Source organism: Callionymus lyra, chromosome 1 (genome assembly GCF_982586985.1).
Source record: "Callionymus lyra chromosome 1, fCalLyr1.hap1.1, whole genome shotgun sequence".
Lineage (NCBI taxonomy): Eukaryota > Metazoa > Chordata > Actinopteri > Syngnathiformes > Callionymidae > Callionymus > Callionymus lyra.
Window position 1 is genome coordinate 29,061,936 of NC_141818.1, and position 25,598 is coordinate 29,087,533.

Here is a 25,598-nt window from a genome sequence, read left to right on the forward strand (position 1 = left end):
ATGTGACATTTTTGGAGACATACAGAGGTTTGGATTCGGCCTTGGTTTGAATAATGTAAGACGACAAATGTCCTGATGAAGTGGAATCTGGTGAATCTTGCCTACATTCATCAAAACGATTAGTCAGACAACATTCTGTATCCTCAACATCTGACATACTAAGAGTGGATTCTGGTGTCAGTTCAGAGTACTTTAAATAATAGTCACAATGTAGAGATAAAGCCTTAAGATTTTTGTTCTCAGGAAAGGAGCCGTCATCCACTGAACTTGCAGATTCTGGAGATGAGGGCCTTAAACCTTCCAACCATTCCTTGAGCAATGACAAGTCAAGATCACAAGAAAGCGATTCTGGGGACAATGTCCTGATACTGAATAAGTCTGTGAGGTCGACATCTGATGAAACAGAATGCTGAGAATCTGGTCTTGTTTGATCAAAAAAGGTGTCAAGATACAAGTCAGTTCCTTCCCAATCAGAAGCACACGATTGGGGTGAAAAGGATGTGGGTCCTAATGACTCATTTTCAAAGACGATATGCTCAGCTTCAAACTGTGGAACAGGAGAATCTGGAGACAGTGCCCTCAATCCATTTTCAGAGGCAACTGAGTCAGGGGACTGAGGTCTAGGCTGAACTTCTGGAGGAGAAGGTTGAAGAACATCTGGTCTGGATTCTTCAAAGGCAACTAGAAACACATCTGATTCTTCCCAATCTGAAATACATGATTGAGGTCTGTAAGATAAAGGACTAGAGCTTTCAACCTCATCAACAATGTGGTCTTGTCTAAACTGAGGAACAGGGGAGTCGGGAGACAGGGCCCTTAATTCATTTTCAAAAGCAACTGAGTCAGGGCACTGAGTTGTGAACTCCGTCACTAGTTGTCTAGTGGACGAAGGTTGGCCATCTTTGAACACATGTGGAGAAGACTCTGGAAAATCACTATCTGACTTTTGCTGTGTGAGTCCACGTAGAACATCAGCATATGTGACATTTTTGGAGACATATAGGGGTTTGGAGTCGGCCCTGATGCTAAATAAGCCTGCAAGGTCGACATCTGGTGAAACAGAATGGGGAGAATCTGGTCTTGTTTGATCAAAAAAGGTGTCAAGATACAAGTCAGTTCCTTCCCAATCAGAAGCACACGATTGGGGTGAAAAGGATGTGGGTCTTAATGACTCAATTTCAAAGACGATATGCTCTGCTTCAAACTGTGGAGCAGGAGAATCTGGAGACAGTGCCCTCAATTCATTTTCAGAGGAAACTGAGTCAGGGGACTGAGGTCTAGGCTGAACCTCTAGAGGAAAAGTTTGAAGAACATCTGGCTCGGTTTCATCAAAGGCAACTAGAAACACATCTGATTCTTCCCAATCTGAAATACATGATTGAGGTCTGTATGATAAAGGACTAGAGCTTTCAACCTCATCAACAATGTGGTCTTGTCTAAATTGAGGAACAGGGGAGTCAGGAGACAGGGCCCTTAATTCATTATCAAAAGCATCTGAGTCAGGGCACTGAGTTGTGAACTCCGTCACTAGTTGTCCAGTGGACCAAGGTTGGCCATCTTTGAACACATGTGGAGAAGCCTCTGGAAAATCACTATCTGACTTTTGCTGTGTGAGTCCACATAGAACATCAGCATATGTGACGTTTTTGGAGACATACAGGGGTTTGGATTCGGCCCTGATGCTAAATAAGCCTGCAAGGTCGACTTCTGATGAAACGGAATGGGGTGAATCTGGTCTGCATTCATCAAAAAAGTTGTCTAGATACAAGTCAGTTCCTGCCCAATCAGACGTACACGATTGGGGTGAAAAGGTTGTGGGTCTCAATGTCTCAACTTCAAAGACGATATGCTCTCCCTCGAACTGTGGAACAGGAGAATCTGGAGACAGTGCCCTCAATTCATTTTCAGAGGCAACTGAGTCAGGGGACTGAGGTCTAGGCTGAACTTCTGGAAGAAAAGTTTGAGGAACATCTAGTCTGGATTCTTCAAAGGCAACTAGAAACACATCTGATTCTTCCCAATCTGAAATACATGATTGAGGTCTGTATGATAAAGGACTAGAGCTTTCAACCTCATCAACAATGTGGTCTTGTCTAAATTGAGGAACAGGGGAGTCGGGAGACAGGGCCCTTAATTCATTATCAAAAGCATCTGAGTCAGGGCACTGAGTTGTGAACTCCGTCACTAGTTGTCCAGTGGACCAAGTTTGGCCATCTTTGAACACATATGGAGAAGCCTCTGGAAAATCACTATCTGACTTTTGCTGTGTGAGTCCACATAGAACATCAGCATATGTGACATTTTTGGAGACATACAGGGGTTTGGATTCGGCCCTGATGCTAAATAAGCCTGCAAGGTCGACTTCTGATGAAACGGAATGGGGTGAATCTGGTCTGCATTCATCAAAAAAGTTGTCTAGATACAAGTCAGTTCCTTCCCAATCAGACGTACACGATTGGGGTGAAAAGGTTGTGGGTCTTAATGTCTCAACTTCAAAGACGATATGCTCTGCCTCGAACTGTGAAACAGGAGAATCTGGAGACAGTGCCCTCAATTCATTTTCAGAGGCAACTGAGTCAGGGGACTGAGGTCTAGGCTGAACTTCTGGAGGAAAAGTTTGAGGAACATCTAGTCTGGATTCTTCAAAGGCAACTAGAAACACATCTGATTCTTCCCAATCTGAAATACATGATTGAGGTCTGTATGATAAAGGACTAGAGCTTTCAACCTCATCGACAATGTGCTCTTGTCTAAACTGAGGAACAGGGGAGTCGGGAGACAGGGCCCTTAATTCATTATCAAAAGCAACTGAGTCAGGGCACTGAGTTGTAAACTCTGTCACTAGTTGTCCAGTGTATGAAGGTTGGCCATCTTTGAACACATGTGGAGAAGACTCTGGAAAATCACTATCTGACTTTCGCTGTTTGAGTCCACGTAGAACATCAGCATATGTGACATTTTTGGAGACATACAGAGGTTTGGATTCGGCCTTGGTTTGGCTAATGTAAGACGACAAATGTCCTGATGAAGTGTCATCTGGTGAATCTGGCCTACATTCATCAAAACGATTAGTCAGACAACAATCTGTATCCTCAACATCTGACATACTAAGAGTGGATTCTGGTGTCAGTTCAGAGTACTTTAAATAATAGTCACAATGTAGAGATGAAGCCTTAAGGTTTTTGTTCTCAGGAAAGGAGCCGTCATCCACTGAACTTGCAGATTCTGGAGATGAGGGCCTTAAACCTTCCAACCATTCCTTGAGCAATGACGAGTCAAGATCACAAGAAAGCGATTCTGGGGACAATGTCCTGATACTGAATAAGTCTGTGAGGTCGACATCTGATGAAACAGAATGGGGAGAATCTGGTCTTGTTTGATCAAAAAAGGTGTCAAGATACAAGTCAGTTCCTTCCCAATCAGAAGCACACGATTGGGGTGAAAAGGATGTGGGTCTTAATGACTCAATTTCAAAGACGATATGCTCTGCTTCAAACTGTGGAACAGGAGAATCTGGAGACAGTGCCCTCAATTCGTTTTCAGAGGAAACTGAGTCAGGGGACTGAGGTCTAGGCTGAACCTCTAGAGGAAAAGTTTGAAGAACATCTGGCTCGGTTTCATCAAAGGCAACTAGAAACACATCTGATTCTTCCCAATCTGAAATACATGATTGAGGTCTGTATGATAAAGGACTAGAGCTTTCAACCTCATCGACAATGTGCTCTTGTCTAAACTGAGGAACAGGGGAGTCGGGAGACAGGGCCCTTAATTCATTATCAAAAGCAACTGAGTCAGGGCACTGAGTTGTAAACTCTGTCACTAGTTGTCCAGTGTATGAAGGTTGGCCATCTTTGAACACATGTGGAGAAGACTCTGGAAAATCACTATCTGACTTTTGCTGTTTGAGTCCACGTAGAACATCAGCATATGTGACATTTTTGGAGACATACAGACGTTTGGATTCGGCCTTGGTTTGGCTAATGTAAGACGACAAATGTCCTGATGAAGTGGAATCTGGTGAATCTGGCCTACATTCATCAAAACGATTAGTCAGACAACATTCTGTATCCTCAACATCTGACATACTAAGAGTGGATTCTGGTGTCAGTTCAGAGTACTTTAAATAATAGTCACAATGTAGAGATGAAGCCTTAAGATTTTTGTTCTCAGGAAAGGAGCTGTCATCCACTGAACTTGCAGATTCTGGAGATGAGGGCCTTAAACCTTCCAACCATTCCTTGAGCAATGACGAGTCAAGATCACAAGGAAGCGATTCTGGGGACAATGTCCTGATACTGAATAAGTCTGTGAGGTCGACATCTGATGAAACAGAATGGGGAGAATCTGGTCTTGTTTGATCAAAAAAGGTGTCAAGATACAAGTCAGTTCCTTCCCAATCAGAAGTACACGATTGGGGTGAAAAGGATGTGGGTCTTAATGACTCATTTTCAAAGACGATATGCTCAGCTTCAAACTGTGGAACAGGAGAATCTGGAGACAGTGCCCTCAATCCATTTTCAGAGGCAACTGAGTCAGGGGACTGAGGTCTAGGCTGAACTTCTGGAGGAGAAGGTTGAAGAACATCTGGTCTGGATTCTTCAAAGGCAACTAGAAACACATCTGATTCTTCCCAATCTGAAATACATGATTGAGGTCTGTATGATAAAGGACTAGAGCTTTCAACCTCATCAACAATGTGGTCTTGTCTAAACTGAGGAACAGGGGAGTCGGGAGACAGGGCCCTTAATTCATTTTCAAAAGCAACTGAGTCAGGGCACTGAGTTGTGAACTCCGTCACTAGTTGTCTAGTGGACGAAGGTTGGCCATCTTTGAACACATGTGGAGAAGACTCTGGAAAATCACTATCTGACTTTTGCTGTGTGAGTCCACGTAGAACATCAGCATATGTGACATTTTTGGAGACATATAGGGGTTTGGAGTCGGCCCTGATGCTAAATAAGCCTGCAAGGTCGACATCTGATGAAACAGAATGGGGAGAATCTGGTCTTGTTTGATCAAAAAAGGTGTCAAGATACAAGTCAGTTCCTTCCCAATCAGAAGCACACGATTGGGGTGAAAAGGATGTGGGTCTTAATGACTCAATTTCAAAGACGATATGCTCTGCTTCAAACTGTGGAGCAGGAGAATCTGGAGACAGTGCCCTCAATTCATTTTCAGAGGAAACTGAGTCAGGGGACTGAGGTCTAGGCTGAACTTCTGGAGGAAAAGTTTGAGGAACATCTAGTCTGGATTCTTCAAAGGCAACTAGAAACACATCTGATTCTTCCCAATCTGAAATACATGATTGAGGTCTGTATGATAAAGGACTAGAGCTTTCAACCTCATCGACAATGTGCTCTTGTCTAAACTGAGGAACAGGGGAGTCGGGAGACAGGGCCCTTAATTCATTATCAAAAGCAACTGAGTCAGGGCACTGAGTTGTAAACTCTGTCACTAGTTGTCCAGTGTATGAAGGTTGGCCATCTTTGAACACATGTGGAGAAGACTCTGGAAAATCACTATCTGACTTTTGCTGTTTGAGTCCACATAGAACATCAGCATATGTGACATTTTTGGAGACATACAGGGGTTTGGATTCGGCCTTGGTTTGGCTAATGTAAGACGACAAATGTCCTGATGAAGTGGAATCTGGTGAATCTGGCCTACATTCATCAAAACGATTAGTCAGACAACATTCTGTATCCTCAACATCTGACATACTAAGAGTGGATTCTGGTGTCAGTTCAGAGTACTTTAAATAATAGTCACAATGTAGAGATGAAGCCTTAAGATTTTTGTTCTCAGGAAAGGAGCTGTCATCCACTGAACTTGCAGATTCTGGAGATGAGGGCCTTAAACCTTCCAACCATTCCTTGAGCAATGACGAGTCAAGATCACAAGGAAGCGATTCTGGGGACAATGTCCTGATACTGAATAAGTCTGTGAGGTCGACATCTGATGAAACAGAATGGGGAGAATCTGGTCTTGTTTGATCAAAAAAGGTGTCAAGATACAAGTCAGTTCCTTCCCAATCAGAAGTACACGATTGGGGTGAAAAGGATGTGGGTCTTAATGACTCATTTTCAAAGACGATATGCTCAGCTTCAAACTGTGGAACAGGAGAATCTGGAGACAGTGCCCTCAATCCATTTTCAGAGGCAACTGAGTCAGGGGACTGAGGTCTAGGCTGAACTTCTGGAGGAGAAGGTTGAAGAACATCTGGTCTGGATTCTTCAAAGGCAACTAGAAACACATCTGATTCTTCCCAATCTGAAATACATGATTGAGGTCTGTATGATAAAGGACTAGAGCTTTCAACCTCATCAACAATGTGGTCTTGTCTAAACTGAGGAACAGGGGAGTCGGGAGACAGGGCCCTTAATTCATTTTCAAAAGCAACTGAGTCAGGGCACTGAGTTGTGAACTCCGTCACTAGTTGTCTAGTGGACGAAGGTTGGCCATCTTTGAACACATGTGGAGAAAACTCTGGAAAATCACTATCTGACTTTTGCTGTGTGAGTCCACGTAGAACATCAGCATATGTGACATTTTTGGAGACATATAGGGGTTTGGAGTCGGCCCTGATGCTAAATAAGCCTGCAAGGTCGACATCTGATGAAACAGAATGGGGAGAATCTGGTCTTGTTTGATCAAAAAAGGTGTCAAGATACAAGTCAGTTCCTTCCCAATCAGAAGCACACGATTGGGGTGAAAAGGATGTGGGTCTTAATGACTCAATTTCAAAGACGATATGCTCTGCTTCAAACTGTGGAGCAGGAGAATCTGGAGACAGTGCCCTCAATTCATTTTCAGAGGAAACTGAGTCAGGGGACTGAGGTCTAGGCTGAACCTCTAGAGGAAAAGTTTGAAGAACATCTGGCTCGGTTTCATCAAAGGCAACTAGAAACACATCTGATTCTTCCCAATCTGAAATACATGATTGAGGTCTGTATGATAAAGGACTAGAGCTTTCAACCTCATCAACAATGTGGTCTTGTCTAAATTGAGGAACAGGGGAGTCGGGAGACAGGGGCCTTAATTCATTATCAAAAGCAACTGAGTCAGGGCACTGAGTTGTGAACTCCGTCACTAGTTGTCCAGTGGACCAAGGTTGGCCATCTTTGAACACATGTGGAGAAGCCTCTGGAAAATCACTATCTGACTTTTGCTGTGTGAGTCCACATAGAACATCAGCATATGTGATATTTTTGGAGACATACAGGGGTTTGGATTCGGCCCTGATGCTAAATAAGCCTGCAAGGTCGACTTCTGATGAAACGGAATGGGGTGAATCTGGTCTGCATTCATCAAAAAAGTTGACTAGATACAAGTCAGTTCCTTCCCAATCAGACGTACACGATTGGGGTGAAAAGGTTGTGGGTCTTAATGTCTCAACTTCAAAGACGATATGCTCTGCCTCGAACTGTGGAACAGGAGAATCTGGAGACAGTGCCCTCAATTCATTTTCAGAGGCAACTGAGTCAGGGGACTGAGGTCTAGGCTGAACTTCTGGAGGAAAAGTTTGAGGAACATCTAGTCTGGATTCTTCAAAGGCAACTAGAAACACATCTGATTCTTCCCAATCTGAAATACATGATTGAGGTCTGTATGATAAAGGACTAGAGCTTTCAACCTCATCGACAATGTGCTCTTGTCTAAACTGAGGAACAGGGGAGTCGGGAGACAGGGCCCTTAATTCATTATCAAAAGCAACTGAGTCAGGGCACTGAGTTGTGAACTCCGTCACTAGTTGTCCAGTGGACCAAGGTTGGCCATCTTTGAACACATGTGGAGAAGCCTCTGGAAAATCACTATCTGACTTTTGCTGTGTGAGTCCACATAGAACATCAGCATATGTGACATTTTTGGAGACATACAGGGGTTTGGATTCGGCCCTGATGCTAAATAAGCCTGCAAGGTCGACTTCTGATGAAACGGAATGGGGTGAATCTGGTCTGCATTCATCAAAAAAGTTGTCTAGATACAAGTCAGTTCCTTCCCAATCAGACGTACACGATTGGGGTGAAAAGGTTGTGGGTCTTAATGTCTCAACTTCAAAGACGATATGCTCTGCCTCGAACTGTGGAACAGGAGAATCTGGAGACAGTGCCCTCAATTCATTTTCAGAGGCAACTGAGTCAGGGGACTGAGGTCTAGGCTGAACTTCTGGAGGAAAAGTTTGAGGAACATCTAGTCTGGATTCTTCAAAGGCAACTAGAAACACATCTGATTCTTCCCAATCTGAAATACATGATTGAGGTCTGTATGATAAAGGACTAGAGCTTTCAACCTCATCAACAATGTGGTCTTGTCTAAATTGAGGAACAGGGGAGTCGGGAGACAGGGCCCTTAATTCATTATCAAAAGCATCTGAGTCAGGGCACTGAGTTGTGAACTCTGTCACTAGTTGTCCAGTGGACCAAGGTTGGCCATCTTTGACCACATGTGGAGAAGCCTCTGGAAAATCACTATCTGACTTTTGCTGTGTGAGTCCACGTAGAACATCAGCATATGTGACATTTTTGGAGACATATAGGGGTTTGGATTCGGCCCTGATGCTAAATAAGCCTGCAAGGTCGACTTCTGATGAAACGGAATAGGGAGAATCTGGTCTGCATTCATCAAAAAAGTTGTCTAGATACAAGTCAGTTCCTTCCCAGTCAGAAGTACACGATTGGGGTGAAAAGGATGTGGGTCTTAATGTTTCAACTTCAAAGAAGATATGCTCTGCCTTGAACTGTGGAACAGGAGAATCTGGAGACAATGCCCTGGATTCATTTTCAGAGGCCATTGAGTCAGGCGACTGAGGTCTAGGCTGCAGCTCTGGAGGAAAAGTTTGAATAACTGGTCTGGTTTCATCAAAGGCAACTAGAAACACATCTGATTCTTCCCAATCTGAAATACATGATTGAGGTCTGTATGATAAAGGACTAGAGCTTTCAACCTCATCGACAATGTGCTCTTGTCTAAACTGAGGAACAGGGGAGTCGGGAGACAGGGCCCTTAATTCATTATCAAAAGCAACTGAGTCAGGGCACTGAGTTGTAAACTCTGTCACTAGTTGTCCAGTGTATGAAGGTTGGCCATCTTTGAACACATGTGGAGAAGACTCTGGAAAATCACTATCTGACTTTTGCTGTTTGAGTCCACGTAGAACATCAGCATATGTGACATTTTTGGAGACATACAGAGGTTTGGATTCGGCCTTGGTTTGAATAATGTGAGACGACAAATGTCCTGATGAAGTGGAATCTGGTGAATCTGGCCTACATTCATCAAAACGATTAGTCAGACAACATTCTGTATCCTCAACATCTGACATACTAAGAGTGGATTCTGGTGTCAGTTCAGAGTACTTTAAATAATAGTCACAATGTAGAGATGAAGCCTTAAGATTTTTGTTCTCAGGAAAGGAGCCGTCATCCACTGAACTTGCAGATTCTGGAGATGAGGGCCTTAAACCTTCCAACCATTCCTTGAGCATTGACGAGTCAAGATCACAAGAAAGCGATTCTGGGGACAATGTCCTGATACTGAATAAGTCTGTGAGGTCGACATCTGATGAAACAGAATGGGGAGAATCTGGTCTTGTTTGATCAAAAAAGGTGTCAAGATACAAGTCAGTTCGTTCCCAATCAGAAGCACACGATTGGGGTGAAAAGGATGTGGGTCTTAATGACTCAATTTCAAAGACGATATGCTCTGCTTCAAACTGTGGAACAGGAGAATCTGGAGACAGTGCCCTCAATTCGTTTTCAGAGGAAACTGAGTCAGGGGACTGAGGTCTAGGCTGAACCTCTAGAGGAAAAGTTTGAAGAACATCTGGCTCGGTTTCATCAAAGGCAACTAGAAACACATCTGATTCTTCCCAATCTGAAATACATGATTGAGGTCTGTATGATAAAGGACTAGAGCTTTCAACCTCATCAACAATGTGGTCTTGTCTAAATTGAGGAACAGGGGAGTCGGGAGACAGGGGCCTTAATTCATTATCAAAAGCAACTGAGTCAGGGCACTGAGTTGTGAACTCCGTCACTAGTTGTCCAGTGGACCAAGGTTGGCCATCTTTGAACACATGTGGAGAAGCCTCTGGAAAATCACTATCTGACTTTTGCTGTCTGAGTCCACGTAGAACATCAGCATATGTGACATTTTTGGAGACATACAGAGGTTTGGATTCGGCCTTGGTTTGGCTAATGTAAGACGACAAATGTCCTGATGAAGTGGAATCTGGTGAATCTGGCCTACATTCATCAAAACGATTAGTCAGACAACATTCTGTATCCTCAACATCTGACATACTAAGAGTGGATTCTGGTGTCAGTTCAGAGTACTTTAAATAATAGTCACAATGCAGAGATGAAGCCTTAAGATTTTTGTTCTCAGGAAAGGAGCCGTCATCCACTGAACTTGCAGATTCTGGAGATGAGGGCCTTAAACCTTCCAACCATTCCTTGAGCAATGACGAGTCAAGATCACAAGAAAGCGATTCTGGGGACAATGTCCTGATACTGAATAAGTCTGTGAGGTCGACATCTGATGAAAGAGAATGGGGAGAATCTGGTCTTGTTTGATCAAAAAAGGTGTCAAGATACAAGTCAGTTCCTTCCCAATCAGAAGCACACGATTGGGGTGTAAAGGATGTGGGTCTTAATGACTCAATTTCAAAGACGATATGCTCTGCTTCAAACTGTGGAACAGGAGAATCTGGAGACAGTGCCCTCAATTCATTTTCAGAGGAAACTGAGTCAGGGGACTGAGGTCTAGACTGAACCTCTAGAGGAAAAGTTTGAAGAACATCTGGCTCGGTTTCATCAAAGGCAACTAGAAACACATCTGATTCTTCCCAATCTGAAATACATGATTGAGGTCTGTATGATAAAGGACTAGAGCTTTCAACCTCATCGACAATGTGCTCTTGTCTAAACTGAGGAACAGGGGAGTCGGGAGACAGGGCCCTTAATTCATTATCAAAAGCAACTGAGTCAGGGCACTGAGTTGTAAACTCTGTCACTAGTTGTCCAGTGTATGAAGGTTGGCCATCTTTGAACACATGTGGAGAAGACTCTGGAAAATCACTATCTGACTTTTGCTGTTTGAGTCCACATAGAACATCAGCAAATGTGACATTTTTGGAGACATACAGAGGTTTGGATTCGGCCTTGGTTTGGCTAATGTAAGACGACAAATGTCCTGATGAAGTGGAATCTGGTGAATCTGGCCTACATTCATCAAAACGATTATTCAGACAACATTCTGTATCCTCAACATCTGACATACTAAGAGTGGATTCTGGTGTCAGTTCAGAGTACTTTAAATAATAGTCACAATGTAGAGATGAAGCCTTAAGATTTTTGTTCTCAGGAAAGGAGCCATCATCCACTGAACTTGCAGATTCTGGAGATGAGGGCCTTAAACCTTCCAACCATTCCTTGAGCAATGACGAGTCAAGATCACAAGAAAGCGATTCTGGGGACAATGTCCTGATACTGAATAAGTCTGTGAGGTCGACATCTGATGAAAGAGAATGGGGAGAATCTGGTCTTGTTTGATCAAAAAAGGTGTCAAGATACAAGTCAGTTCCTTCCCAATCAGAAGCACACGATTGGGGTGTAAAGGATGTGGGTCTTAATGACTCAATTTCAAAGACGATATGCTCTGCTTCAAACTGTGGAACAGGAGAATCTGGAGACAGTGCCCTCAATTCATTTTCAGAGGAAACTGAGTCAGGGGACTGAGGTCTAGACTGAACCTCTAGAGGAAAAGTTTGAAGAACATCTGGCTCGGTTTCATCAAAGGCAACTAGAAACACATCTGATTCTTCCCAATCTGAAATACATGATTGAGGTCTGTATGATAAAGGACTAGAGCTTTCAACCTCATCAACAATGTGGTCTTGTCTAAATTGAGGAACAGGGGAGTCGGGAGACAGGGCCCTTAATTCATTATCAAAAGCATCTGAGTCAGGGCACTGAGTTGTGAACTCCGTCACTAGTTGTCCAGTGGACCAAGGTTGGCCATCTTTGAACACATGTGGAGAAGCCCCTGGAAAATCACTATCTGACTTTTGCTGTGTGAGTCCACGTAGAACATCAGCATATGTGACATTTTTGGAGACATATAGGGGTTTGGATTCGGCCCTGATGCTAAATAAGCCTGCAAGCTCGACTTCTGACGAAACGGAATGGGGTGAATCTGGTCTGCATTCATCAAAAAAGTTGTCTAGATACAAGTCAGTTCCTTCCCAATCAGACGTACATGATTGGGGTGAAAAGGATGTGGGTCTTAATGTCTCAACTTCAAAGACGATATGCTCTGCCTCGAACTGTGGAACAGGAGAATCTGGAGACAGTGCCCTGGATTCATTTTCAGAGGCCATTGAGTCAGGCGACTGAGGTCTAGGCTGCAGCTCTGGAGGAAAAGTTTGATTAACTGGTCTGGTTTCATCAAAGGCAACTAGAAACACATCTGATTCTTCCCAATCTGAAATACATGATTGAGGTCTGTATGATAAAGGACTAGAGCTTTCAACCGCATCGACAATGTGGTCTTGTCTAAACTGAGGAACAGGGGAGTCGGGAGACAGGGCCCTTAATTCATTATCAAAAGCAACTGAGTCAGGGCACTGAGTTGTAAACTCTGTCACTAGTTGTCCAGTGTATGAAGGTTGGCTATCTTTGAAAACATGTGGAGAAGACTCTGGAAAATCACTATCTGACTTTTGCTGTTTGAGTCCACGTAGAACATCAGCATATGTGACATTTTTGGAGACATACAGAGGTTTGGATTCGGCCTTGGTTTGGCTAATGTAAGACGACAAATGTCCTGATGAAGTGTCATCTGGTGAATCTGGCCTACATTCATCAAAACGATTAGTCAGACAACAATCTGTATCCTCAACATCTGACATACTAAGAGTGGATTCTGGTGTCAGTTCAGAGTACTTTAAATAATATTCACAATGTAGAGATGAAGCCTTAAGATTTTTGTTCTCAGGAAAGGAGCTGTCATCCACTGAACTTGCAGATTCTGGAGATGAGGGCCTTAAACCTTCCAACCATTCCTTGAGCAATGACAAGTCAAGATCACAAGAAAGCGATTCTGGGGACAATGTCCTGATACTGAATAAGTCTATGAGGTCGACATCTGATGAAACAGAATGGGGAGAATCTGGTCTTGTTTGATCAAAAAAGGTGTCAAGATACAAGTCAGTTCCTTCCCAATCAGAAGTACACGATTGGGGTGAAAAGGATGTGGGTCTTAATGACTCAATTTCAAAGACGATATGCTCAGCTTCAAACTGTGGAACAGGAGAATCTGGAGACAGTGCCCTCAATTCATTTTCAGAGGCAACTGAGTCAGGGGACTGAGGTCTAGGCTGAACTTCTGGAGGAGAAGTTTGAAGAACATCTGGTCTGGATTCTTCAAAGGCAACTAGAAACACATCTGATTCTTCCCAATCTGAAATACATGATTGAGGTCTGTATGATAAAGGACTAGAGCTTTCAACCTCATCAACAATGTGGTCTTGTCTAAACTGAGGAACAGGGGAGTCGGGAGACAGGGCCCTTAATTCATTTTCAAAAGCAACTGAGTCAGGGCACTGAGTTGTGAACTCCGTCACTAGTTGTCTAGTGGACGAAGGTTGGCCATCTTTGAACACATGTGGAGAAGACTCTGGAAAATCACTATCTGACTTTTGCTGTGTGAGTCCACGTAGAACATCAGCATATGTGACATTTTTGGAGACATATAGGGGTTTGGAGTCGGCCCTGATGCTAAATAAGCCTGCAAGGTCGACATCTGATGAAACAGAATGGGGAGAATCTGGTCTTGTTTGATCAAAAAAGGTGTCAAGATACAAGTCAGTTCCTTCCCAATCAGAAGCACACGATTGGGGTGAAAAGGATGTGGGTCTTAATGTCTCAACTTCAAAGACGATATGCTCTGCCTCGAACTGTGGAACAGGAGAATCTGGAGACAGTGCCCTCAATTCATTTTCAGAGGCAACTGAGTCAGGGGACTGAGGTCTAGGCTGAACTTCTGGAGGAAAAGTTTGAGGAACATCTAGTCTGGATTCTTGAAAGGCAACTAGAAACACATCTGATTCTTCCGAATCTGAAATACATGATTGAGGTCTGTATGATAAAGGACTAGAGCTTTCAACCTCATCGACAATGTGCTCTTGTCTAAACTGAAGAACAGGGGAGTTGGGTGACAGGGCCCTTAATTCATTATCAAAAGCAACTGAGTCAGGGCACTGAGTTGTAAACTCTGTCACTAGTTGTCCAGTGTATGAAGGTTGGCCATCTTTGAACACATGTGGAGAAGACTCTGGAAAATCACTATCTGACTTTTGCTCTTTGAGTCCACGTAGAACATCAGCATATGTGACATTTTTGGAGACATACAGAGGTTTGGATTCGGCCTTGGTTTGGCTAATGTAAGACGACAAATGTCCTGATGAAGTGTAATCTGGTGAATCTGGCCTACATTCATCAAAACGATTAGTCAGACAACATTCTGTATCCTCAACATCTGACATACTAAGAGTGGATTCTGGTGTCAGTTCAGAGTACTTTAAATAATAGTCACAATGTAGAGATGAAGACTTAAGATTTTTGTTCTCAGGAAAGGAGCCGTCATCCACTGAACTTGCAGATTCTTGAGATGAGGGCCTTAAACCTTCCAACCATTCCTTGAGCAATGACGAGTCAAGATCACAAGAAAGCGATTCTGGGGACAATGTCCTGATACTGAATAAGTCTGTGAGGTCGACTTCTGATGAAACAGAATGGGGAGAATCTGGTCTTGTTTGATCAAAAAAGGTGTCAAGATACAAGTCAGTTCCTTCCCAATCAGAAGTACACGATTGGGGTGAAAAGGATGTGGGTCTTAATGACTCAATTTCAAAGACGATATGCTCTGCTTCAAACTGTGGAACAGGAGAATCTGGAGACAGTGCCCTCAATTCATTTTCAGAGGAAACTGAGTCAGGGGACTGAGGTCTAGGCTGAACCTCTAGTGGAAAAGTTTGAAGAACATCTGGCTCGGTTTCATCAAAGGCAACTAGAAACACATCTGATTCTTCCCAATCTGAAATACATGATTGAGGTCTGTATGATAAAGGACTAGAGCTTTCAACCTCATCATCAATGTGGTCTTGTCTAAATTGAGGAACAGGGGAGTCGGGAGACAGGGCCCTTAATTCATTTTCAAAAGCAACTGAGTCAGGGCACTGAGTTGTGAACTCCGTCACTAGTTGTCTAGTGGACGAAGGTTGGCCATCTTTGAACACATGTGGAGAAGACTCTGGAAAATCACTATCTGACTTTTGCTGTGTGAGTCCACGTAGAACATCAGCATATGTGACATTTTTGGAGACATATAGGGGTTTGGAGTCGGCCCTGATGCTAAATAAGCCTGCAAGGTCGACATCTGATGAAACAGAATGGGAAGAATATGGTCTGCATTCATCAAAAAAGGTGTCAAGATACAAGTCAGTTCCTTCCCAATCAGAAGTACACGATTGGGGTGAAAAGGATGTGGGTCTTAATGTCTCAACTTCAAAGACGATATGCTCTGCCTCAAACTGTGGAACAGGAGAATCTGGAGACAGTGCCCTCAATTCATTTTCAGAGGCAACTGAGTCAGGGGACTGAGGTCTAGGCTGAACCTCTAGAGGAAAAGTTTGAAGAACATCTGGCTCGGTTTCATCAAAGGCAACTAGAAACACATCTGATTCTTCCCAATCTGAAATACATGATTGAGGTCTGTATGATAAAGGACTAGAGCTTTCAACCTCATCGACAATGTGCTCTTGTCTAAACTGAGGAACAGGGGAGTCGGGTGACAGGGCCCTTAATTCATTATCAAAAGCAACTGAGTCAGGGCTCTGAGTTGTAAACTCTGTCACTAGTTGTCCAGTGTATGAAGGTTGGCCATCTTTGAACACATGTGGAGAAGACTCTGGAAAATCACTATCTGACTTTTGCTGTGTGAGACCACGTAGAACATCAGCGTATGTAACATTTTTGGAGACATACAGTGGTTTGGATTCGGCCTTGGTTTGGCTAATGTAAGACGACTGTCCTGATGAAGTGTCATCTGGTGAATCTTGCGTGCATTTATCAAAATGATTAGTCAGACAACTTTCTGTATCCTCGACATCTGACATACTAAGAGTGGATTCTGTTGTCAGTTCAGAGTACTTTAAATAATAGTCACAATGTAGAGATGAAGTCTTTAGTTTTTGGGTCTTAGGAAAGGAGCCGTCATCCACTGAACATGCAGATTCTGGAGATGAGGGCCTTAAATCTTCCAACCATTCCTCAGCCGTTGATGAGTTAACATCACAAGAAAGCAATTCTGGGGCAAAAGGCTTACGGCTAAACAAACCACCATTTTCAGAGTTACCTGCGTCAGGTGTATGTTTTCTTATCTCTATGCACAGTTGACTTGACATGTCTGGTGAAAACTGTGAACCATCTGTCTGAAGCAAAGTTACATCACCTGTCCTTTGTTTTGTATGTCCATGTACAGAATCCGCACCAGTACATTTTCCACCATGAGGTTTAATATATTTTCCCTCCTCATCATCATACTTTCTCTTTAAATTAATTAACTGGTTTTCATCAAATAACTCCTCTAAGCAAACTTTTGGACTGTTGTTGTCTGATTTTGTGGACTGTGTTAATGCACAACATTCCTGGTTGAGGTTTTGTGTTGAAATAAGACCTAATGTAGGTGTGGATTGTGTTTTGTTTACGTCATCTCTAAAATACAAATCATATTTAGGATTCTTTTCATAGTTAAATGCAAATAAATTCAATGTTGGGGTATTTTCAATTTTTAAATTAGTTTTGCTACCTTGTAAGGAGGAATTAACATTTAAAAGTCTTTTAGGTCCCTTATTAGATTTGTTTGTGTCACATGCAGAGTTTATTTGTGTATCTTTATTTAACTTAAAGTACGATGATATTCCATCTATTGACTGTTCCTTAAGTTTCACAAAGTAATTATTAGGAAACATTTCAGCACATCGATTAACTTCTCCCGTGGCTTCTTTTGAACGTCCAAATGTCGTCTCTAAAGAATGAAAATTACTAGACTTATTTGGTTCAATTTGAATTTTATTTAAATTTAGTACATTTGCTGTCTTAATGTGAGCCGCTGTGTTATCGCAAATCCGAGTATTGCCATCTATTTTGGACAGATATGATGGTGGATCATCCCCTGAATATAGTAAAAAATAGTCACAATGTTGTTTCATTAGTTTTGCACGAGTTACTTCCGAAAACATTAAATCCAGAAATGAAAAACTACATTCAGAGGTTTGTGAGTCTGGAGAACGTGGTGCATAATCAAAATCTGGTAACTGATATCCGCCAAAGTCTTTGAGGTCGTCCTGCATTGGATTGTAACTCTCAGGTAGAGGTGTTATTTGAAAATTCAAATCAGATTCTGGCACAAAATTACCAAGATAGGTATCAGAATGGGACGCAGCTGAGTTAAAACCATAAAATATATCCCATCCATTACTTTCAGTGCCCATTGGTGAGTCAGGTGATAAAGCCCTGTAATCACTAATTGACATGACAGAGTCAGGAGAAGACTGTCTGTTTGTGAGATCATTTAAAAAACATGTGTCTTTATTAAAATCATGTATTTCATCTGTATATGACCCCAAAGAGTCAGGGCTCAGTGTAATGTATTTTACTGATGTAGAAGGAATCTCGTTTATTTGCTTAGATAGCATCGATTCTGATATTGGTAAGAAAAAGTTGGATGAGATTTTAGGATAACTAACAAGAGGTCGCCTGTCATTTCTTATATTCGTACCACAGCTAAATGTGTGATTTTCATAATCCCAAACAGTTGAGTCACAGTGCATGTGAGTACTATCACTACTTAAGTGATCATGCTGAACAGGTTTAGTCATTTCTTCATCAATGAAAAACAGGTCTCCTGGAATGTGTGCTTCTGAAATAAGGCATTTTTGTGGGGTTGAAATGTCCTTTACCGGCCACTGCCAGGTCTCATGTTGACCATAGGAGGCTTCATCGATATGGGCTGTTGTGTCATAAACAACCTTTTGTAAGTCCGTTTTGACTTGAATTTCTTTGTCTTCTTGAGTCATTCCCAAAATTATTTGAGGATCATCAGGTAACGGGAACAATGCGCTGGTCACACTTAGTTCTTGATCTACTTTTTCAGTAATGGCTTCACAATCAAGGTTTAAAATATTGTCAAACTCCTCTTCAAGGTAATTGAAATCAGTCTCAGCCTGTTCTGACTCCGAAAGGCTCACATTAAAGTCTGTAATACATACTGGTGAAGGGGAAGTCAGCATTTTTCGGACCTTCTCTTCACTGCTTTTCACAAGTGCAGTGTGACCCATTTCATCTTCGAGTTGGCCTTGAATACCTCCCATAGAAGTGTAGAACCGTATTTCCAAATTGCAGGAACTTTCTTCATCTTTAACTTTGTAATTGGTGCAATACAACTTTGGCAGTGAAGTCCCCAGTTCAGCATCTTTAGAGCCAGAAGCCTTACTTACTTGTTCATCCAAGTTGTGAAAACTTGCATGCTCCTGAGTAATTGTGTCCTCTGAGGTCCAGAGATTGGGATTCAGCTCCCTATTTCACAGAAAAATATCTCAATGATCAATTATAAATGTATACATATATTTATTAAATTAAAGTATATGTATTTCTTCACCTTGGGATCTCAAGCTCCTCTAAGAGATCACAATGCATGCTTTCAGAGTGAGTTTGACAACCAGGCTCCGCCCAGGAAGGTATATCCAGGAGTGAAGCCACTGAAAGGTCTTCTTCAGAAACAGCTGGAGGTGGCCGGCGGTCCGACTCGACCATTCTCACCACTCTGGGGCTTTCTGTATCCTCTTGCACTAATGAGAGGGTCACTGAGACTGAAAAATCCCATAAATGTTTCCAAAAAAAAAAATCAACAAAAGGTCACGAAGCACTGTTTTGCAACAAAAAAGGAATAAGAAAAAGTGATTACCTTCACTTTGATCTAGTGTCTTCTCTATCTCTGCGTACGTTCTTGAAGTTTGGTCTTGCAAAGACTTGTTCATTTGTGTCTCAATAAGATGAACAATGTCCATCCTGTTTATCTTGGTCAGTCTTTTGATCAGGCAATCCTCTTTGGAAACAAATGAAATATGGAATAAAAGTCAAACAATTGAAAATATTAGAAAACAATGTTGCACCATCTAGTCCATTTATCTTAAACAATAATAAATTAAAGTTAATAATAGTGAGTCAAGAACACAGTTTACCTGTTGCATGTTTGCCTTCCTGTTCAACCCACCGCTTCAGCAAGGCGTGGCTCTGTTCTTGGAGGGAATTGGGGTTTTCCGATCTAACCAACTGAATATCTTCTTCATTAAATTCCAGCTCCCGTGCCAGCTCTGAGTGAGTAATATAATGAAAACAAGTAGATTAGACTATAATTTATACAGGGAAATGTAAATTGACTAACCGGTCCAGCTGAAGCCAAGTAGATCCGCAATTATGGCTAACGTCTCCTCTTTCCTATCAGGGTCATCCTGCCAATCCACTAAAGAAAAATCACGAGAGCATAACAATGTATTGTTATTTATGAATTATTTTTGTACTTCTTGCTGTAATCTAGAGATAGTAACTGAAAATAAACTTTGTAATGCTGAAGAATATTCTTAAAACCATGTAGTATATTTTGCAGGCATCTTAATAGCAGCATTAGTTCCGGTGTTAGTTGTATTGCAGCTGTAGATTTTTTAAGCTGTTAGTATTTATCAAAATAGTATAATCTAGTTTGATACACAACAAACTGACATGGCTTTTCAATCTTGAGATTTAATAAACACATTAGACAAACTGATGGAAAGCAACACATGATAACATGAAAACCATCAATGCAAAGAAGGAACAGAAATCAATAGGAACTCAAAAAATGATTCACACCAACAGAAAATACATTATGACTACTATGTTTAACAGATGAAATAAAGAAACAAAAAGAGTCCTGATAATCCTGGACCAGGGCAACTACTACTATAATACAATTTTGTGACTCCATACCTCGCAAGTACTCTGCAGTAGGTTCATCGACGATTTCCTGCATCTGAGTTACAACTGTATCATCCCAAGCAGGTCTTGTTTCAAACACTTCCTCTCTACCAGAAGACGGTTGGATGCTTGCAAGATTTTCATCTGAATCAGAACTATGTGCAGCAGGAATGTCATATGTAAATATGGCTGAATTGGGGCTTTTGTGACTGGAAGTGCTTCCTTCATCAGTGTCCATTGAAGAGTGAATTTGAACATCCAGAGTTTCAGATACTGGAGCTTTAGGTATTTGGATGGAGGAGACAGATGTCAGTTGTTGTTGGGCACTATCAGAATAAGATCTGCGGTCTTTAAATGCTGGCTCACTTGTGAACACATCTGCTTCAGAAATGGTCCTGCGATCTGGTTTAGACATTCTTAGTGCTTCCTCAAGATCGTCTGGTTTCTGTGACAGTGCTTTCGACTGCTCCATTTTCTTGTTTTTGAAAGTTGAATGTGGAGCCTTCACTCCCGAAATAGAGATTTCAATAACCGAGCATTGGTCTTCTTCGTCCTCATCACAAGAGGAGTCAGAGGAAACGTCACTCATCTTTAAGGATGTGGATTCATTTGTGACTGTCTCCAACTGCAAATCGGCGATGGTTGAGTTAAGATAGCCTAATCCAAGATTCTCAATGTCACTCTCTTCAGCAGTAGGAGAAACAGTTTCAACCACAATGGAACTGCTGAGCTTGGCATCATTTAGAGGCTTGTCGCTTTTTGAGGCATTAAAACTTGTTGTGGGAGAAAGACCTTCTGCTTCGGGACTTGGGGTGCGCAATGATTGATGAGGGCTTGTTTTTTCAAGTCCATCATTAATTTCCAACGTCATAGAGTTTGTTTCATTTCCCACATTGGCTGGAATCAGATCTTCATCTACGTTTTCTTCCAAGTTAAAAAACTCTTCCCTCTCTTCATCAAAGCTTCTCCTTGACATATCAATAGCTCCGCCTCGAGTCATTTCAAACATCTTACCATTTTCAAAGTGAAATGACTCTGTGGTAAGTGCACCCACTGGTGAATTGACTGATATTTCTGAAACTCTTGTTGAATGGCTTTCAACATCTAGTGGAGATGCAACAGTCTCATAAGGTGATTTAATACCTTCATCGTGGTCAGTGTTTTCCTTTATATCGTCAGCATCATGCTTCATCGTGCTTTGATGGGACACAAAAGTATATAGACTAGTTACACTACTATCGTAAACTACATTTTCATTGTGAACAACAACCTCTTCACTTCCTGTCTGTATTTCAATATTGTGTTCACTTCTAATTTTCAGGTAATTGTCGATTTTATGAGGCAGAGACTCTGAGTCCAGTCTTGCCATCCCATAATCATCAGCTCCACTATCTGCAGAACTAAACACCACACTTTTTTCATGTTGTTCGGGTTCATCAAGCAAATCTTCTGATACACCATATTTGTAATCTGTCCTTGCTTGAGCATCCTGCTCCATCTCATCAAACATTTTGATTTTTGCCGCCATTTTGAACATCTTTTCTTCAGGTGTGAACTGCTTACCAATAGAATCCTCTTCACTTTCATCATCATCTGACTTGCTTTCAGATTTCATATGTGCAATAGGCTCACTAATATCAGCCTCATATGCAAAACAAGCTTTCAACTGAGAAGCGTAATCTTCATACACAGCTGCCTTGGCTGGCATCTGAAATTCAACCCCTGCCTCTTGAGTAGGACTTCCCTCAAGTGAGTCTTGACAAGAGGAAACCCTGGTCGGACTAGCTTCAATAGAGTCAGGGGACTTGTCTGAAGATCTATCCTCCATGACAGGACTTGCTTCAAGTGAGTCCAATTGGCAGGATTCATCATTTGGTTCTTCAAATGGTCCCATTTTTTGGCTACCAAAATCAGTTGGACGCTTAAAAGTGGACAACCTTCCTGGTGTCTCTGAGAAATCCTCTGTTTGGAAATGTAGTTTCATAGTGTTTAGTGAAATATCTTCAGACTCAAAGACTACTGTATGGGTAAGGCTTTCAGAAATTTTCTCGGGAGAATATTGGGGAGATTCTTTCTCAGTGGCGTATATTTGTTTATCTTCATTTATGTTGTCATCAATTTTACTCTCCTCGCTTTCTGCTATATAATTTGCTGCTAAACATTTTTCCAAGTCATTATGGAGCCATGAAGTTATTCCTGTATCATTCCCTTCTGTCTGAGGTTGCCTATCGTCATTCTTTTTCTCGATGCGAACCTGATGGAATGGCAGCTCAGCTGCCTTTATTTGGGTTTCAATATTTTTCTCATCCTCTTTTGGTTGGATTTCTCTTCTCCTGGTATCTTCTTCAATACACGTGTCCAAATCACTTGAAAGAAGGGATAACAAACCGGACATATCTTTCTCACCCGTGGAATGTTGCTTGTTTGACTTCCTATCAATGAAAACCTGTTGGAACGGTGTTTCCAGTTCAATTTCTTGAGTCTCGTCTATACATTCAACAGTGTTGTCTGTATCAGTAACTATCACAGCTTGTCTACTCTCAGATATGGCAAATTGAGCAATAGGTGTAGTGTCAACTTCTTGACATTTGTCCTCGTTTTGCTCCTTCGACTGAGGCTTCACGGTTGTCTCCTGGTGTTTTGCACCGGCTTGAATATTGTGCCAAGGGAATGTAAGATCTTCATTTAAGAACTCCTCACTCACATCTTTTTCATCCTTAAATGCAGGCAACAATTCTTCAGTGATGCTACCAAACTCTGTCGTGATTTGTTCATCAAACCGGTCTTCCTCCTCCTGTGTTGACTGAACAAAATCAGAAGAAGCATTTGAAAGTAACTGTTGTTCTTCAACTCGTTTAGGTGTTGATTTGTCTGGCAGTTCACTGTCTGGGTGTTCAATTTCCAAATGCTTTTCTACCTCCACAGGCTGTTCATCGTGCATTGGGTCATCCTCTTCCATTCTGTGGGTAACAGGATCTTTTTTCTTGGGCAAAATGATTTCTTCAAATTTCTTTTCAACGACAGATTCTTCCGGTTGTTGACCTACTATGCCTGGCTTGGTTTTGACACACTGGTCCCATTGTGTGTTTAATAGGGAGATCATACCGGTTACATCGTTTTGTGTTGCGTATTTCTCTATGTTGGTCTTTCTGTTTAACTGAGTTTCATGACAAACTGGCTCTATTACAGCGTCAACCAGCTCAGGTTTATCATGCAGACTCAATGACTCTTGTTCATCAGAGATTGTTGTAACTGTTTGTACGTCCTCTCTCCATGTCTCAAAGTGCACTTCAGACATTTTTGGTGTTGTATGAGAATATATTTCATCATCCATCTGTTGGACTGCTGCTTGCCTATCATCGTATTGTCTTTTTTCTGGATCCGTCGGGCTTTCATATTCAGAAATTTTAAGATGTGTATTTTTGTCCTCTTGACAACTTATATCTACCATCGATGCAGGATTTGTTTTCTTGGGCAAAATGATTTCTTCAAATTTCTCTTCAACGACAGATTCTTCCGCTTGTTGACCTACTATGCCTGACTTGGTGTTGACACATTGATCCCATTGTGTGTTTAATAGGGAGATCATACCGGTTACGTCTTTTTGTGTCGCGTATGTCTCTATGTTGGTCTTTCTGTTTAACTGAGTTTCATGACAAACTGGCTCTATTACAGCTTCAACAAGCTTGGGTTTATCATGCAGACTCAATGACTCTTGTTCATCAGATATTGTTGTAACTGTTTGTATGTCCTCTCTCCATGTCTCAACGTGCACTTCAGACATATTTGGTGTTGTATGAGAATATATTTCATCATCCATCTGTTGGACTGCTGCTTGCCTATCATCGTATTGTCTTTTTTCTGGGTCCGTCGGGCTTTCATATTCAGAAATTTTAAGATGTGCATTTTTGTCCTCTTGACAACTTATATCTACCATCGATGCAGGTTCTTTTTTCTTGGGCAAAATGATTTCTTCAAATTTCTCTTCAACGACAGATTCTTTCGGTTGTTGACCTACTATGCCTGGCTTGGTGTTGACACACTGGTCCCATTGTGTGTTTAATAGGGAGATCATACTGGTTACGTCTTTTTGTGTCGCGTATTTCTCTATGTTGGTCTTTCTGTTTAACTGAGTTTCATGACAAACTGGCTCGATTACAGCTTCAACAAGCTTGGGTTTATCATGCAGACTCAATGACTCTTGTTCATCAGAGATTATTGTAACTGTTTGTATGTCCTCTCTCCATGTCTCAACGTGCACTTCAGTCATATTTGGTGTTGTATGAGAATATATTTCATCATCCATCTGTTGGACTGCTGCTTGCCTATCATCGTATTGTCTTTTTTCTGGGTCCGTCGGGCTTTCATATTCAGAAATGTTAAGATCTGTATTTTTGTCCTCTTGACAACTTATATCTACCATCGATGCAGGATCTTTTTTCTTGGGCAAAATGATTTCTTCAAATTTCTCTTCAACGACAGATTCTTCCGGTTGTTGACCTACTATGCCTGGCTTGGTGTTGACACATTGATCCCATTGTGTGTTTAATAGGGAGATCATACCGGTTACGTCTTTTTGTGTTGCGTATTTCTCTATGTTGGTCTTTCGGTTTAACTGAGTTTCCTGACAAACTGGCTCTATTACAGCGTCAACCAGCTCAGTTTTATCATGCAATCTCAATGACTCTTGTTCATCAGAGATTATTGTAACTGTTTGTATGTCCTCTCTCCATGTCTCAACGTGCACTTCAGTCATATTTGGTGTTGTATGAGAATATATTTCATCATCCATCTGTTGGACTGCTGCTTGCCTATCATCGTATTGTCTTTTTTCTGGGTCTGTCGGGCTTTCATATTCAGAAATATTAAGATCTGTGTTTTTGTCCTCTCGACCCTCCACAGCAGATGAGTCTTCAGTGAAATGTCTCAACCTTAATTTGTTATTTTCATTAGAGTCTTCGTCGACTTGTTCGACTTCAGATGACTCCATCTGACTGCTTGCATTTGTGACCTCATCTTTTTGTTTAAACATCTGGTACTCTGGACTTTCTTCTAGCTCCTCTTTTATGTCTGCACTGAAGTCTTCAGAAGGCCTTCGATCAGGGCTGATCTGTAGATCTTCAGATAAACCTTTGTCGCTGCTTGAGGCAGGTTTCTCTAAATGCATGCTGATGGCCTTTTTAGTCGCCTGTTCACTTGTACGATAAATTGGATCTGCCATGTCTGAAACTGAGCCAAGAGAAGTCACTGGCTTCAGTGTTTCAACTTCTACATCTTTGACATCAATTTTTGAAGTAATGTTTGCATCGGATTTTGCATAAACTTCGTCAAATAATTTTTCTTTTTCTACAGTGTGTAGAGATTTGTGTTCAAACAGCCCAGCCTTAATTTTAGAAGGGTCTTGGCCAGTTTGAAATGTTTTCATTAGTTCCTTCACTGACATTGTTTCTTTCTCAGATATCTCTAGTTCTTCTATGTACGGATTGACACTTCCATCATAGCATTCCACAGTATCGGAGAATG

The 25,598-nt window shown here is 41.7% G+C and overlaps 2 protein-coding genes across 6 annotated transcripts in view; both read right to left on the reverse strand.

Annotated features, from left to right (window-relative positions):
• LOC148088794 (uncharacterized) overlaps positions 1–25,598 on the reverse strand; it is an 86,259-nt gene that overhangs the window by 21,942 nt on the left and 38,719 nt on the right. For all 5 annotated transcript variants that reach the window (XM_087800029.1, XM_087800019.1, XM_087800010.1 and 2 more), the window contains 5 exons: positions 19,507–19,584; positions 19,304–19,435; positions 19,027–19,167; positions 18,721–18,931; positions 18,560–18,638 (listed from right to left, as the gene is read on the reverse strand). In XM_087800029.1, the coding sequence (XP_087656155.1) occupies positions 18,560–18,638; positions 18,721–18,931; positions 19,027–19,167; positions 19,304–19,435; positions 19,507–19,584 (641 nt within the window). The remainder of the gene's footprint in view (positions 1–18,559; positions 18,639–18,720; positions 18,932–19,026; positions 19,168–19,303; positions 19,436–19,506; positions 19,585–25,598) is intronic.
• Positions 255–18,063, reverse strand: LOC148088797 (uncharacterized). The gene is made up of 14 exons (XM_087785893.1): positions 18,023–18,063; positions 8,075–8,312; positions 7,418–7,660; positions 6,611–6,766; positions 5,932–6,109; positions 5,114–5,217; positions 4,872–4,962; positions 4,297–4,560; positions 3,157–3,582; positions 2,316–2,535; positions 1,659–2,093; positions 1,602–1,606; positions 964–1,290; positions 255–310 (listed from the first exon to the last, which is right to left on the reverse strand). The coding sequence occupies exons 1-14, from the start codon at positions 18,061–18,063 to the stop codon at positions 255–257; spliced, it is 2,784 nt and encodes a 927-aa protein (XP_087642019.1).